The sequence below is a fragment of the Dendrobates tinctorius genome, unplaced genomic scaffold (genome assembly GCF_039654945.1).
Source record: "Dendrobates tinctorius isolate UK_male_01 unplaced genomic scaffold, ASM3965494v1 ptg000021l, whole genome shotgun sequence".
Lineage (NCBI taxonomy): Eukaryota > Metazoa > Chordata > Amphibia > Anura > Dendrobatidae > Dendrobates > Dendrobates tinctorius.
This window is the reverse complement of record NW_027361689.1, coordinates 29460847-29476736: the sequence shown is the minus strand read 5'-3', so window position 1 is coordinate 29476736 and position 15890 is coordinate 29460847. Positions and strand designations below refer to the sequence as shown.

Sequence of the window (15890 nt, the reverse complement as noted above, 5' to 3'; positions counted from 1 at the left end):
ATCTTTCTATCTGTGTTTGTGTTTTCATCTTGTTTCACCGACAATACATGTTGGGGGCTGTCTATTGCTTTGGGGTCTGCTCTGGGGCAGTTTAGATTTTCCCTTTCTTTCTTTAGGCTTATTTAGTTCTCCGGCCGTGACGAGGCGTCTAGGACCACGGTAGGCACGCTCCACGGCTACTGCTAGTTGTGTGGATAGGATCAGGGGTCTGCAATCCGCTAGTTACCAACCTCTCCGGTTTTCTGGGCTTAGCTTGTTTTTTGTTTTTTCCTCCTCGGTGGCTCATTCATAACAGCTCTGGCTGGGCCAGTCAAGAATGGTCACAGAATTGTTCTGTAGCCACACCTTTGTTATTTTAGCTGTGTGCTTAGGGTCATTGTCTTGTTGGAAGGTGAATCTTCGGCCAAGTCTGAGGTCCAGAGCACTGTGGAAGAGGTTTTCATCCAGGATATGTCTGTACTTGGCCGCATTCATGTTTCCTTCAATTGCAACCAGTCGTCCTATCCCTGCAGCTGAAAAATCCCCCATAGCATGATGCTGCCACCACCATGTTTCACTGTTGGGATTGTATTGGGTAGGTGATGAGCAGTGCCTGGTTTTCTCCACACATACCGCTTAAAATTGTCTTGACTGGCCCAGCCAGAGCCCTGACCTAAACCCAATTGAGCATCTCTGGAGAGACCTGAAAATGCCTGTCCACCAACATTCACCATCCAACCTGACGGAACTGGAGAGGATCTGCAAGGAAGAATGGCAGAGGATCCCCAAATCCAGGTGTGAAAAACTTGTTGCATCATTCCCAAGAAGACTCATGGCTGTACTAGCTCAAAAGGGTGCTTCTACTCAATACTGAGCAAAGGGTCTGAATACTTATGACCATGTGATATTTCAGTTTTCTTTTTTAATAAATTTGCAAAAATTTCTACATTTCTGTTTTTTTTTTCAGTCAAGATGGGGTGCAGATTGTACATTAATGAGAAAAAAATGAACTTTTTTGAATTTACCAAATGGCTGCAATGAATCAAAAGAGTAAAAAATGTAAAGGGGTCTGAATACTTTCCGTACCCACTGTATATTTCAGATTTTTTAGGGTTATTTTTAAAAGGTGGATCTATGATGACTTTGGCTGACAATTATGAATATAAAGATTCCTATTTTATCTCTTGGATGCTCATATTTTCACCTTATAATTCAGACGTTATCATGGTGACGTCAATATAATCTCTGGATGATAACTTCATACTAAAGTAAACATTATATAAAGGATTATATTTGATTTTCCTTATAACATTGGGTCTACTAGAATTGCATCATTTGCAAGCACTGTTCTCTACAAATGATAGCGTTAAAGGGTTTGTCCAGGCTTGGGGTACAAGTCTGCAGTCACTATATGTGTACGCACTGTCAGGATTACCCGGTACTGGCTCCAGGAGCGGGCGGGAGTGTGACCGCAAATGTGCGATTTGCATAGATATGGTTACGTGCTGACAAGACATGTGCGGCCTCATTAATACAAGTGAATTAAGCGAGGTCAGACATGTCTAGTTGAAATATGTTCAGAAGTATGCAAGTACTTGTGTTCACATGACTGTCTGCTCCCTACACCATCCCTAGAGAATCCTAAGGCTAAGTGCACACGTTGCAGAAAATTTCTGCTCAAAAACCTGAATCCCTTCCCAGAAACCGCACCTATTTTTCCGTGGCTGTGTTTGCGCGTTTTTTGCACGGTTTTGATGCGTTTTTGATGCGATTTTTCCGCAGCGGTTTCAAACCGCATGGAAGAAGCCAAAACCGCAGAAAAATCCTCAAAATTAATGAGCATGCTGCGTTTACCGTGATGCGTTTTTTTCGCGGTAAAAAACGCATCAATGTGCACAAAAAGTGCAAAATGCATAGAAATGACTGGGAAGCTTATTTTTAGCGGTTTTATAGCGGTTTTATAGTGAAAACCGCGGTAAAAACGCTAAAAAAACACTGTGTGTGAACACAGCCTTACAGCGCACACACCGCACTCTGAGAGGATTCTCAAATTTGCAGTCAGAAAGAGTGACTGCAGACTTGCACCTCAAGCCTGGACAACCTCTTTAAAAACTGCCACTTTTTGCAGACAGGTATATCTATAATTTGGCTCTTTGACTACATTAATATGTTATTTTATCTCTTTCCTTTCCATATTGCTCAGCTTATAGGTGACACTATTAAAGGGAATCTGTCACCCTATTTTTTGCCTATCAGCTGCCGGCACCGACATCAGGGGCTTATCTACAGCATTCTGTAATGCTGTAGATAAGCTCCCGATGTAACCTGAAAGATAAGAAAAAAGAGTTAGATTATACTCACCCAGGAACGGTCCTGGTCCGGTTCGGGTCCGATGGGTGTCGCGGTCCGGTGCGGCGCCTCATATCTTCTAACAGTGACATCTTCTTCTTTCCTTCCCGTCGCGGCTCCTGCGCAGGTGCACTGCTCTGCCCTGTTGAGGGCAGAGCAGAATACTGCAGTGCGTAGGCGCCGGACCTCTCCCGCACCTGCGCACTGCAGGACTCTGCTCTGCCCTCAACAGGGATAAGCCCCTGATGTCGGTGTCGGCAGCTGTTAGGTGAAAAATAGGGTGACAAATTCCCTTTAACCAGCTAAAATGATGTGAGCATAACCCCCATACAGATGTATAATATTTCTTGTGTATTTCCTGTGAGATAAGAGAGGTTTTAATTTGCAAAGTCTTTGAAGCAATTATCACCTGGGCAATACTAAGGAAATCCTGAAAACATGACCTGTTGGTGGGCCTTGAGGACTGGAGTTGGGAGAACCTTGGATTAAAGGGACTCTGTCAGCACAGAATGACTGTTCAAACCAAGTACAGGCGCTCTGGCACCTCGGGGAGACCAATCATTTAGTTACACCTTCCCACCTGCTAATTTTCCATTTATCTCTGTCCTTCTCTGGCTCTATGAAGCCAGAGCTGTCAATCAAAGAATGGGGGGTGGACATAGATGGAAAACAAACAATCAGGTGGGAAGTTGTATTTAAATGATTGGGCATGCTGTGTAATTGGTTTGAACTGTCATTCTGTCCTGACAGAGTCCCTTTAAGGCCGGGATCACACATGCGAGAAAAACGGCCGACTCTTGCATGTTAATACCCGGCACTGCCACCGGCACTCGGACCGGAGCGTGCGGCTGCATAGCAATACATGGAGCTGCAGGCTCCTCTCCCGAGTTTCTCGCATGTGTGATCCCGGCCTTACTCTGATTTCTTCTCTGCAGACTAGTGGATGTTTCCAATACAAAGTACACAGAGATGAGGAGATCCCGCTCCGCTATCTCTCTCAATTAGATACATTAAACAGCAGCAGAATTGAGGATATTACATAGTAGAAATGTGCACTGTAGCTGTGAATCCTTCACTGGGATCAAATAAAACACTTACAGTACTAGAAAGTAGCAGCATTGTCTTTGGGTGAATCCTTGTCTCTGTGTAGCTGCTTTTCCCCACCTCCTTTCCTCTCAGCATGTTATCTGATCCCACAGTGAGCTGAAAAAGTGTCTTGTAAAATCTAACACTTTTCAGAAGAGTCCAGGGTACAAGAGGGAAAATAAGAAGTGGCTCATAAAAGGACATTTCCCTCTAATAAGATATATTTTAAAGTTTCTCATGTGTGCTGAGACCAGGAAGCAAAAGAGAGAAGTGACTCACAAATGTATATTAGATTGCAAAGTTTCTTATACTCACACTCATTAGGGTATATGCACATGTTCAGTAATTGGCAGTGTGGCGCCCCTGAGGCTCGGTCGCCACAGAGGTACTGCACCTTCTCCTAAGGTGAAGTTCCCCACCATCCAGGTAAGGTGGGAACTCCTTTCCACGCTCCAACACTCGCACCCCACACAACAGGGTAGTTCTGCACAACCACATTGCGGCTCAGTGCTTAGAGAGTAGCAGAGCACCTCTGGTGGTTCCCTGCTTGGAACACTGGATGTGCTGGGTGGTGGGTGGAGTTGAGATATATAAAAGAGTGGGAAAGTGTAGGATTACAGGTTCAGTCTGGCAGAAGGTCAGGCGGGTAAGAAGTCACTCAGACAGGAGTGAAGATCCCTGGAAGAAGGGATGGAGGAAGGAGTGCTGCAGCTGCCTCAGTGATCTGAGCCAGCTGGCACGGGAAAGGGAAAGAAGGAGAAAGAAGTAGAACTGCAACCTAAGCTTCCATAAGAGAGAGAAGGATCAATACGGAACGAAGGAATAAGGAGAACAGAGAGGATGTGGGTTGGAAGAGGAACCATGCCTATAGGTTCTCACCGCAAGGCCGGGGCCCGGTTCCCGAGGTTGTATGGACACTTATGGTTCTGCAGCAGACACCGGGGAAGTAGTAGGCTGTAAATGCACTACTCCCAACTAAGACTTGGGGCACAACAGCAACTGATTAGAGAGCCGGGGCTCAGGAGAAGGGAGTCCCCGAAGCAGGCTACAGCTGTCTGCCATACGAGTAGAGTTCTTGGGAACATCTGACAAGAGGAACTCCAGAGTACCACGGTACTGGAGCTCTTCACACTTTAAGGCGCAATAGAGGAGTCTTCAGGAAAGGTACATGTTGGCGGAGTGTTGGAGAGGAGCTTTCCATCTGGCCTGGAGGTTGGCTGAGTCTCTGACCCGGAGGACACGGCCCGGAGGCAGGCACCCTTGTGTACCGCAGACTGTGAGTAAAGCTTTAGAACTACAAGCCCCGGTGTCCTCCATTCATTCTTGCGCCAACCCGCTGAGCACCGCTACATCTGGGTACCATCCTTTACACTGCCTGCGCCTCTTGACAACCATTACAATTACACTGCCCTGGGACATCAGCCCTGCCTGTGGAGGGCTATACCATCACTGCTGCACCATACCATCTGTCCCAGAGGATGCAGCGCCGGCTTAACACCTCCCTTGCCGAGCACCACAGGTGGCGTCACGAACTATTCCATTCCACTTAAACTACATTACATTCCCCCATTACTTGGGCACCCAGGGCCACGGACCGAGTCACCGCTGCTGTGACACATTCCCCTGAAACCGGCTCGGCACCGAGTACCCCACAGCCCTGGGAGGGCGACCCAGCAGCGCTTTGGATGCAGCACATGTCCATTGCGTACAAAGCGCTGACGGCTATTGAACGCACGTGAATCCGCATGTGTTCACTGAATCGTGTGAATTCACCGCATCCAAAACACTGTACAGGTGATATTTATCTTGTGGAGGTTCGCGTCTCCACAAGATAAATAGACATGCTGTGGTCTGGAAAGACGCGCCGCTTGTCTGCCTCCACAGGTAAGCTGCAGGCGTCTCTGGACGCATAGTGGACATGAGATTTGTTGAAATCCCATCCGCTATGCTGTATCATCTGGACGCTGCAGTTTGGACACTACGCAAGTATGCAGTGTCCAACCCGCAGCGGTTAGTGACCGTGTGCACCTACCCTTAAAACAAAAGGGAAACAATGTTTTGAACTCAGGCTCCATATCTCACCATCCACTACTGCCTCGAACATGAAACTGCCATCATTTTACAAACAATCATCTTGGCTATCTTATGCATAAGTTTGAATTGCAACTATTTAGCATATGATTAGTTATGCAGATTCTTATCATGTCACTTCATTGTTCCTGTTTTTCTCCTAAAAATCTCATTTTAATTTTTATTAATTTAGCAGCATTTTGTAAATCCACCTTTGGCTTTTAACACTGCGAGAATCCTTCTGGGCATGCTCTAGATCATATTCAAACATGTCTCGACCAAAATATAATTTTTTGCAAACATGAGCTGACCCTACTTCTGACAATATTGCAGTTGAGGCTCCTTGACCTTTTTGTCGAGCCACCATTTCAGACTTGTGTAATGTGCGTCTCACAGTGCTTGCATGGACATCTGTGATCTCACTATTATGAAGCATACGAACCTCCTCCACTGCCATATTTGTCGCGACAGAACTGATAGACCTTGTGATGAGCCGACTTGTTGACTCTGATATTTTGCCTGGATGTCCACCTCTTATCTTTTAAATGGATGGATGGACTTCATTTCATATTCTTCCAACTGTCATGGTGCTGAGATGATACAGTTTGTCAATTTTCTTGGCCGAAAGACCGCTATCAATGAGCTGGATGATGCAGTTTCTCTTTTCTTGGGAAATCTTCTTTATGGCTGCTCATCAATTCAAACTATTGAACTAGTGCCTTTTTGCTTAGGCATCAACCTAATTAAACATTGGGATATTAGGGAATGCGAGAACATATTGTATTTTGTAGTATACAGGAAAAAAAGATTTTTCCACCACCAGTAGCAATACAGTGACATGACAAGTGCTAGAACAGCGCCAGTGCCTCTGCAAGTGAGTCTGAAAATGTCCCCAGCCAATAGCTGGGAGACGTCTGATATTTAAGGCACCCTTCCCTATTGGGAGGTGCCTCAGCAACTTTAGTATTCAGTGTGTTTCTGGCTATCACATTGTGCTCACTGAAACTGATCTTGACCATCCTGTCTGCCGTGTCTGAACCTAATTCTGTCCGTCCATCATGCCCACACCTGATCCTGCTTGCCCTGACTTAAATGGTTCTTGCCTGCACTGCTGTAACCTGTTCCTGAGCCCATCCTACCTTTAACATGTGCAGAGCATGATCCATCTTGTCTGCACCTATACCACTACCCTCACCAGTCCAGTCTGAACCTGCACCTGTGATCATGTATCTGAGTCTGTCCTGTATTTCTGAACCTATCCTGTCTGTTTCTGATCCTGTACCTGTTCTGTCTACCAGCCACACGTCCCCTTGTTATCCAGTTCCTGGCTGGTGCTGCTTCCCTGTCCTTTTGAGGGTCAGCTGCCGTGGCTCCAGTGTCTTTCCTGAAGTAGCACCTGGCATGCTCCTGGGTTCAGGTCTAATCACACTATCAGAAGCTCTAGTGAAGAACCAGGTAGTTGCTTAGTTATGCCCAGGTTCTCCACGATCCGTGGCACAGTGGTTCCTCAACCACATGTGTAACAGCAAGAATCTGCATAGCTAATCATATGCTAAATAGTTGCAAGTCAAATTTATGTATGAGATAGCCAAGATGATGTCTGTAAAATGATGGCAGTCTCACGTTCAAAGCAGTAGTGGATGGTGAGATATGGAGCCTGAGAGTTAAAAGTTCAAAACATTTTTACCATTTTGCTCGTCAGTATAACAGACAGTGAAATCAGTTTCCTTCACATTTCAAAAGGGTCTGGGAAATATGTAGATTATTCTTTTGAGACCTTGATTGATGTCAATAGTCAGTGCCCTATATATGGTGAAACGATACAAGTAACTGGGATCAACCACTAGATTCATTCATTTGTCTTATTTAAAGGTTAGCCACTATTACAAATTTAAAAAAAGTATCAGTAATTAGTTCAATAGGGGATCACAAAATAACACAAAATTTGATGTGGAACTTATGTCCTAATTGCAACACCAATTTATTACATAGTTTGTTCTGAATGAAATCAAACCCGAACATACAGTATGGCTTAAAATGATGATACAAGAAGCCGTTGTCCCTTTGATATAACATAAAGAAAGGCTATTCTACTGGTATATGACTCCTTGTAGGGAGGATCGTCACTTTGGGGTCTGTACTTCACTTCACAGCCTTTGTATGTCTGGAAGTCTCAGACTGGAGGAGTGAACTAGTAAAAGGAGGGTGGTCCCAGTATTATTTCTCCATAAGATTTTAGTGTCTTGCATATGCTCAAGTGCAGTACCAGCCGATGTTGTATTTCTGGCAGGTTGCCAGCACAGTGCATTGCCATCTCCAGGGAAGATGCTGGTTTTGTAGTGTGGAAAAAATTTAATTTTGTATTATTTATAAGACTTTACCAGGAAGAAATATATGTATCATGTAGCAGAAGTGACAGAATGGAATTAGTTGAATTCATGGATTTGATTTATTATAAAACAATGAAACATAAATCTTTATTCCCAGCTGGTCATCTGTCTGTCAAGTAGAGCCTGTCATTCCCAACAATACTTGGCACTGTTGTTTATCTATTATTTCAACGAAAAAATGAGAATATCATTACTGAACTGCGTCTCACGATAAGACATTTTTATCTTCTCCCCAGCAGTGACATTTTCTCATGGGATTGGAAGAGTGACACCACTCAAGACACGCTCAGGTCCTCTTAGGATTGGCCTGTCAAAGAAAGCAAAGATTAAACAGCTTCATCCTTATCTCCGATAGAAGATTCATACTCTGGAGATGGCATAAATAGATGGTATTGCTATTGGGGAGGATTTGTAAGGATGGTTCATAGAAATAAATCCTGTTGAAAAGATGTGTTATAGGCGTAATGCTTATAGGTGTTTGAATGTTTTACCTAAATTAAATTGGGAAATATTTTTTGTTTAAAATGTAATCTTGCAGATATGAATACAGTCCATATTGTATCTGTATTTCATTGCTCTATTCTGTCTTACTTCTGATGTTTCTGTAGAGAAATATGCATTGTCATGAGGGTCTTACCAAGAAACGAATCAATTCCTTCAGTGTTATTGAATTGTTTTAAAGGAGGTGTTCACTTTCAAATATAATTTGATCTCTCGCTGCATTTTGTTTAAAAAAGAAAACAACCGCGCTGTACTCACCTTCTGCAGCCAATCATTGAGCACACAATCCAGTGTAAACGGAACGCCAAGTTCCGAGCAGCTGAGCTCTCTAATTGGCTGCTGCACAGTCAATGTGACATCAGCGCAGCAGCCGATGCCAGACACCGTGAGCAGCAGCGAAGACTCGACCTGGGGAAGGTGAGTGCAGTGCACGTTTTTTTTTTTTTTTTTTTAATAAATAAATGCAGCAAGAAACAAATTATATTTGAAAGGGAACAACTGCAGCATTTTTTTTATTATTAAAGCCCTGGAGTGGTGCAACTTATCTAAGTTCTCTGACCCTACTATTATACTCATCAGTAGCCATCTTCTACTCTTCCCAGAACCGCTCAGATCCCGTGCCGCCATCTTGTGACCGCTACTTCTGAGCGACTCGAAGCCAGAGGTATTGGTCACAAGCTCTCACTGTAAGTCTATGAGATCCTCAATCTGACCTTGTTCTGGCTCTTTGAGGGCAGAGACACACTGGCGAATTTTTTGTCCGAGAATCGGATCGTAAAACTTGCCCTGGCCGGCACCTCTCCAGACCTGAGCTTGACAGCGTGATGGATTACTATGCAGCTGTCAAGTTCAGGTCAGGAGAGGTGCCGGCCAGGGCAAGTTTTACGATCCGATTCTTGGACAAAAAATTCGCCAGTGTGTCTCTGCCATTAGACTTACATTTAGTTTTGACTTCCGGACTGCCCTGCAAACATTGGAGTGAGCCGGCAGGTTGCAAACTGCTGGAGACCAGCAGGAGCGACACTAATAAAAGATGAAGACAGTGGCTGATAAACATAATTTTAAGTGCAAGAAACTTAGATTAGTTGCACCACTCAGGCGCTGCAATAAAAAAAACATTGGAGTGGTACTTTAATGAGGTTTTATGCTTTCAGTAAAAAAAAAGAGTTTTGTAAAAAATAATAATAAACTGATTATTAAAGTCAAAACAGATGCTTTGTGTATTATTCCCATAAGATGCAAAATCGTCTGTAGATTTTTGTATGTGTAGGATGAATTCACATTCTGAAGTAGAGTTCTGATGGCACATCAGCATGGTTTTTGTTTGCTTACAGATAAAACATTAAAGGGATCACACATGCGAGAAACATGGCCGAGTCGCATGTCAATACCCGGCACTGCCGCCGGCACTTAGGTGCGGCCGCATAGCAATACATGCAGCTAAACGCTCCACTCCAGAGTGCCGGCGGCAGTGCGGGGTATTAACATGTGAGTCTCGGCCGTGTTTCTTGCATGTGTGATCCCGGCCTTACCTTGTGAATCGGTAGCGGTCTGCGCAATTGGACTAACACCCATCCCAGTGCCCCGACAGAATTTATTGGTGGCGTTGCATGTAAGATACCACTGCATTCATTCTTCAATTACTGAGTTGCCCATGATATTGAAAACAGGACTCTGAAAAGCTCCATAGGGATGGAGCAGTGACTGTGGATGTGCGACACAGTTCCATTCATTTCTATGGATCTGATAGAAATATCTGATCGCATTTCTCAGCTATCTCCAGTATTTCCATGGAGAATGAATCAAGTGGTGCCCATCTTTTGATTTACAAGGGGCATTTCTGAGCCTTATTTTCCTGACCGTGGGATTACTTGGCTACCTTCGACAGTCCCATAAATAATTAACCCTTTAATGACCACCAATACGACTTAAACTGACCTTCGATATAAGAGACTAACATCCCCACATACAAGTAACAATCCAGCAGCTATCAGCTGTACACTATAGCTGACAAAAACCTGCTGCTTCAGCCACCATCAGTGTTAGCACCAACCGTGGCTGTTTAACCCCTTAAATACTGTTTTAAATAGTGACTGCGTACTTCCTCTGTTAAGCCATGCCCACTGACGCACCTCTTCCATTCAGCTCCGCCCACGTCGGCATGCGTCCTGCGTACCTATCTTTAACATTGGGTATGCAGGCCATGCGAATGTATGCGGATGCCTCCGCATGCGTCATTTTGACACTGCACTGACCACATCAAAATGCAACATGTTGTGTTCGACGCAGTTCGGCGCAGCGTCAAAACGACGCATGCGGAGGCATCCGTATACATTCCCATGGCCTGCGTACCCAATGTTAAAGATAGCTATGCAGGACGCATGCCGACGTAGGTGGAGCTGAATGGAAGAGTTGCGGCAGTGGGCGGGGCTTAACGGAGGAAGTATGCAGTCCTCCGCAGCTCTGCCCAACGAAAGTGTGAAACCAGCCTAACAGAATTTGACGGCTTTCTCTTTAATCCCATTGGCACCCTGAGATCTTGATCGTGTGGTCCTGATTTTTGCAATGGCAATTCATGGCCATGTAACGGCCTTAAAGTCATCTAGCTATAGCGGCCTGCTCAAAAGTTAGAAAGATTTAGGTGGTGAAAATAATTTTTTTCATGTCACTTTGCATTAATTCATGAAAAGCACCTGAAAGGTTAATAAACTATCTGAAAGCAATTTTAAATATGTTGGGGGGGGCGCTGTTTTTAAATGTATCTTTATTGGGGGATTCCAATATATAGGACCCCCAAAGTCGCTTCAAAACTTAATAGGTCCCTAAAAATATATGTTTTGTAAATTTCCTTAAAAAAAAAAGAAAAGTTACTGTTACGTTTTTAAACCTTTTAAAACTTTTTAAAAAGTTAACAGAATAAATCAATGAATTGTGGCATTTTCTTTAGCTTCCTTGTGCCATCGCAAGAAATGTGCGACAGTCAACGATTGGAGTATATCTCTGTTGTAATTTAAGCCATCTTTGTGGTGTAAATAATGAATTTCTCAGCTGCATTAAGTACCACCTACTTTATAAAACATTGCTGTAGCTTGCCAGAACTGGTCTAGGAGTGGCTAAAGTCACAAATTCTTGTGACATTTAAGGCTATGCCCACACGTTGCAGATTTGTTGCGGATCCGCAGCTTTATTTCTGCTCGGATTTGCACCAAATTTGCAAAGGAGTGCTCAAGCAATGTTAATCAATGGGAATTCAGAAATGGTGTGCACATGCTGCGGAAAATTCCGCACTGATTCGCAGCATTTTATTTTCCGCAGCATGTCAATTTTTTTGCGGATCTGCAGCATTGTGCACCCATTGACTAACATTGAGTCAGTCAAATCCGCAGCTCAAGCACAGGTGTAAAAAGGTTTGGATTTGCTGTGGATTTGCGTGCCAAAAACGCTGCGGAAAGGAAGGAGGAAGCGTGTGTGGGCGGAGAATATGTGCATGTCTGTTTGTCTGTGTCCATCTGTCTGCGGGTGTCTGTATGTGTGTCTGTCTGCGGGTGCCTGTGTGTGTGCCGGTCATGAGTCCTAGTGACAGCATGAGCCAATGATGGGACAGTAGTCCCATCATCCGGCGACTGTGTTAAACTGTAAAACAAAAAAACCCATTCATACTCACCAAACACCTAATCCCCGATGCCCTTGATCTCCTGCAACAAAAATAAAATAATAAACCAACATATAATTACCTTTACGCCATAGGTCATTTAATAACGAGTGCCCCATGACGATCTCACATGGAGAACAATCACATCGGGAGATGTGACTGATCTACTCTGCCTCCGGTGATACACTGACAGGAGGTAATCCTCCCACAGTGTATCACTGCACCGCTGTGAGAAGTAACCAGAGTTCATGCTCTCACTTGCGGCACCGCTGTGTGAGAAAATTCTCATGCAGCTGTAGTGCCATAAGTGAGAGCACGAACTCCTGTGAACTCTCAGTGATACACTGCTGGAGCAAATAGCTCCTGACAGTGTATCATCGGAGGCCGAGTAGAACAGTCACATCTCCTGATGTGACTGTTCTACACATGAGATCCCCGTGGGACACTTATTATTTAGGACTACATCGGATAAGGAGTATTTATGTTTGTTTATTATTATTTTTTTGCAGGAGATTGAGGGATTCGGGGATTAAGCGATGCAGTAAGTATGGTTAATTAAGATTCAATAAAGGAGTGTGCTATTATGTCAAATAAAGGACTATTTCGGTTGTGTCTTTATTTACCATATAACTATAGGATTAGTAATGGATAGGTGTCTTATTGACACTTCTCCATTACTAATCCATGGGTTTGAAGTCACTGGACAATACACAAGTGACATCAACCCCACAAATATTACCCCACTTGCCACCATTACAGGGCAAGAGCAAGTGGAAAGAGCAAGGCTAAATGCCAGAATTGGCGCATCTATAAGATGCACCATTTCTGGGGTGGCTGAGAGCTGATGTTTTTAGTCTTGGGGGTGCCAATATACATGGCCCCTTCCCAGGCTATTAATATCAGCCCGCAGCTGTCTGCCTAGCATTTGCTGGTTCGATTTTATAGGGGGACCCCATGTAGATTTTTCTTTTCTGGTGTTCCCCGGTAAACTTGCCAGGAAAGGCTAAGCAAACATCTGTGAGCTGATATTAATAACCTGGGAAGGGGCCATGGATATTGGCTCCTACCCAGAATATTAACATCAGCCCTCTGTTGTCGGCTTTCCCTCTGCTGGTTATGAAAATTACGTGGGAGCATACTCAATTTTTTAAAAGTTTTTAGAAAAATAAACAGATATTGTGTTTCACGCAATTGCATGTGTGTGTGTCTTTTATTTAACTCTTTACGCACCTTTTTAATAATGAGGGTATCTAGCTGACATATATATATATATATATATATTTATGTATATATGAATATGTATATACAGTGGGGAAAAAAAGTATTTAGTCAGCTAACAATTGTGCAAGTTCTCCCACTTAAAAATATGAGAGAGGCCTGTAATTGACATCATAGGTAGACCACACCTATGAGAGTCAAAATGAGAAAACAAATCCAGAAAGTCATCTTGTCTGATTTGGCAAGATATATTTAGCAAATTATGGTGGAAAATAAGTATTTGGTCACCTAAAAGCATGCTGCTGGTCACATGATTGGGTCCTCTTTCTCCTTCACTATTGGTGGACGGACGCCCCTGATAGCACCTGTTTGAACTTGTGATCAGTATAAAAGACACCAATCCACAACCTCAAACAATCACACTCCAAACTCCACAATGGTGAAGACCAAAGAGCTGTCGAAGGACACCAGAAACAAAATTGTAGCCCTGCACCACGCTGGGAAGATTGAATCTGCAATAGGCAAGTAGCTTGGTGTGAGGAAATCAACTGTGGGAGCAATAATAAGAATAGGGAAGACATACAAGACCACTGATAATCTCGCTCGATCTGGGGCTCCACGCAAGATCTCATCCTGTGGGGTCAAAATGATCACAAGAACGGTGAGCAAAAATTCCAGAACCACACGGGGATCTAGTGAATGACTTGCATAGAGCTGGGACCATTGTAACAAAGGCTACCATCAGTAACATACTACGCCGCCAGGGTCTCAGATCCTGCCATGTCAGATGTGTCCCCCTGCTTAAGCCAGTACATGACCGGGCCCACCTGAAGTTTGCTAGAGAGCATTTGGATTATCCAGAAGAGTATTGGGAGAATGTCATATGCTCTGATAAAACCAAAATAGAACTGTTTGGTAGAAACAAAACTCGTCGTGTTTGGAGGAGACAGAATGCTGAGTTGCATCCAAGAACACCATACCTACTGTAAAGCATGGGGGTAGCAACATCATGCTTTTGGGCTGTTTCTCTGCAAAGGGACCAGGACTACTGAACTGTGTACATGAAAGAATGAATGGGGCCATGTATCATGAGAATTTGAGTGCAAACCTCTTTCCAACAGCAAGGGCATTGAAGATGGAACGTGGTGGGTCTTTGACCATGATAATGATCCCAAGCACACCACCAGAGAAACAAAGGAGTGGCTTCGTAAGAAGCATATGAAGGTCCTGGAGTGGCCTACTCAGTCTCCAGATCTAAACCCCATAGAAAACCTTTAGAGGGATTAGAAAATTCATGTTGCCTAGCGACAAGCCCAAAACATCACTGCTCTAGAGGAAATCTGCATGGAGGAATGGGCCAACATACCGACAACAGTGTGCGCCAACCTTGTGAAGACTTACAGAAAACATTTGACCTCTGTCATTGCCACCAAAGGATATATAACAAAATATTGAGATGAACTTTTGTTAATGACCAAATACTTATTTTCCATCATAATTTGAAAAATAAATCTTGCCAAATCAGACAAGGTGATTTTCTGGATTTTTTTTCTCATTTTGACTTGACATTTTGACTCTCATAGTTGTGCTCTACCTATGATGTCAATTACAGGCCTCTCTCATCTTTTTAAATGGGAGAACTTGCACAATGGGTGGCTGACTAAATACTTTTTTTCTCCACTGTATATACCGTATATACTCGTATATAAGCCGAGATTTTCAGCACTTTTTTTGTGCTGATAATGCCCCTCTCGGTTTATACAGGAGTCATATGCCAGAAAGCTGGCGGGGGAGGGGAAGCAGGGGAGCAGAAGACATCATACTCACCCTCTTGGCGTCCGCATATCAGGCTCTGCTACATCTCAGTCCTGACATCTGCTTCTCTCTTCCTGTCTTCTTCCTGTGCGGTCACGTGACACCGCTCATTAAAGTAATGAATATGGACATATCCATAGGGGTGGAGCGCATATTCATTACTTTAATGAGTGGTATCACATGGCCGCACAGGAAGAAGACAGGAAGAGAGATGCAGACGCCGGGACTGAGTTGTAGCAGAACCTGATATGTAGATGCCAGGAGGGTGAGTAGGACTGGGGAAGGTGAGCCATGCCATATTTACCTGTCCCCATTCCACTGCTGTGCTGTCTCCCGGGTCCTCTTGCTGTGACGTTCAGGTCAGAGGGCGCGATGACGTTTTTAGTGCGCGCCCTCTGCCTCAACAATTACTGCAGAGACGGCAACGCTGAGGAGCAGCGGGCAGCGACGAGAGGTGAAGTATGTCTTTTTTTTTTAAATTGCAGCAGCAGCATTATTATACGGGGCATATATTAATATGGAGCATGCTATGGGGCCACCATTAATCTTTGTGCAGCATTATATGGGGCATGTATTAATATGGAGCATGTTATGGGGCCACCATTAACCTTTGTGCAGCATTATATGGAGCATATTTTTTGTATGGAGCTTCTTATGGGGCCCATCATGAACTTTATGGAGCATTATATGGGGCGTATTTTGTATGGGGCATCTTATTCAATATGGATATTCAAAAACATTTAACCTACTGATGTCTCAATTAATTTTACTTTTATTGGTATCTATTTTTATTTTTGAAATTTACCAGTAGCTGCTGCATTTCCCACCCT

General features: G+C 43.9%; 1 protein-coding gene across 1 annotated transcript in view; it reads left to right on the top strand.

Annotated features, from left to right (window-relative positions):
* RAD51AP2 (RAD51 associated protein 2) overlaps positions 1-9174 on the top strand; it is a 198841-nt gene extending 189667 nt beyond the window's left edge. The window contains exon 4 of the mRNA XM_073568265.1: positions 8111-9174. Coding sequence (XP_073424366.1) covers positions 8111-8229 — 119 coding nt within the window. The 3' untranslated portion in view covers positions 8230-9174. The remainder of the gene's footprint in view (positions 1-8110) is intronic.
* Positions 9175-15890: the final 6716 nt, after the last annotated feature.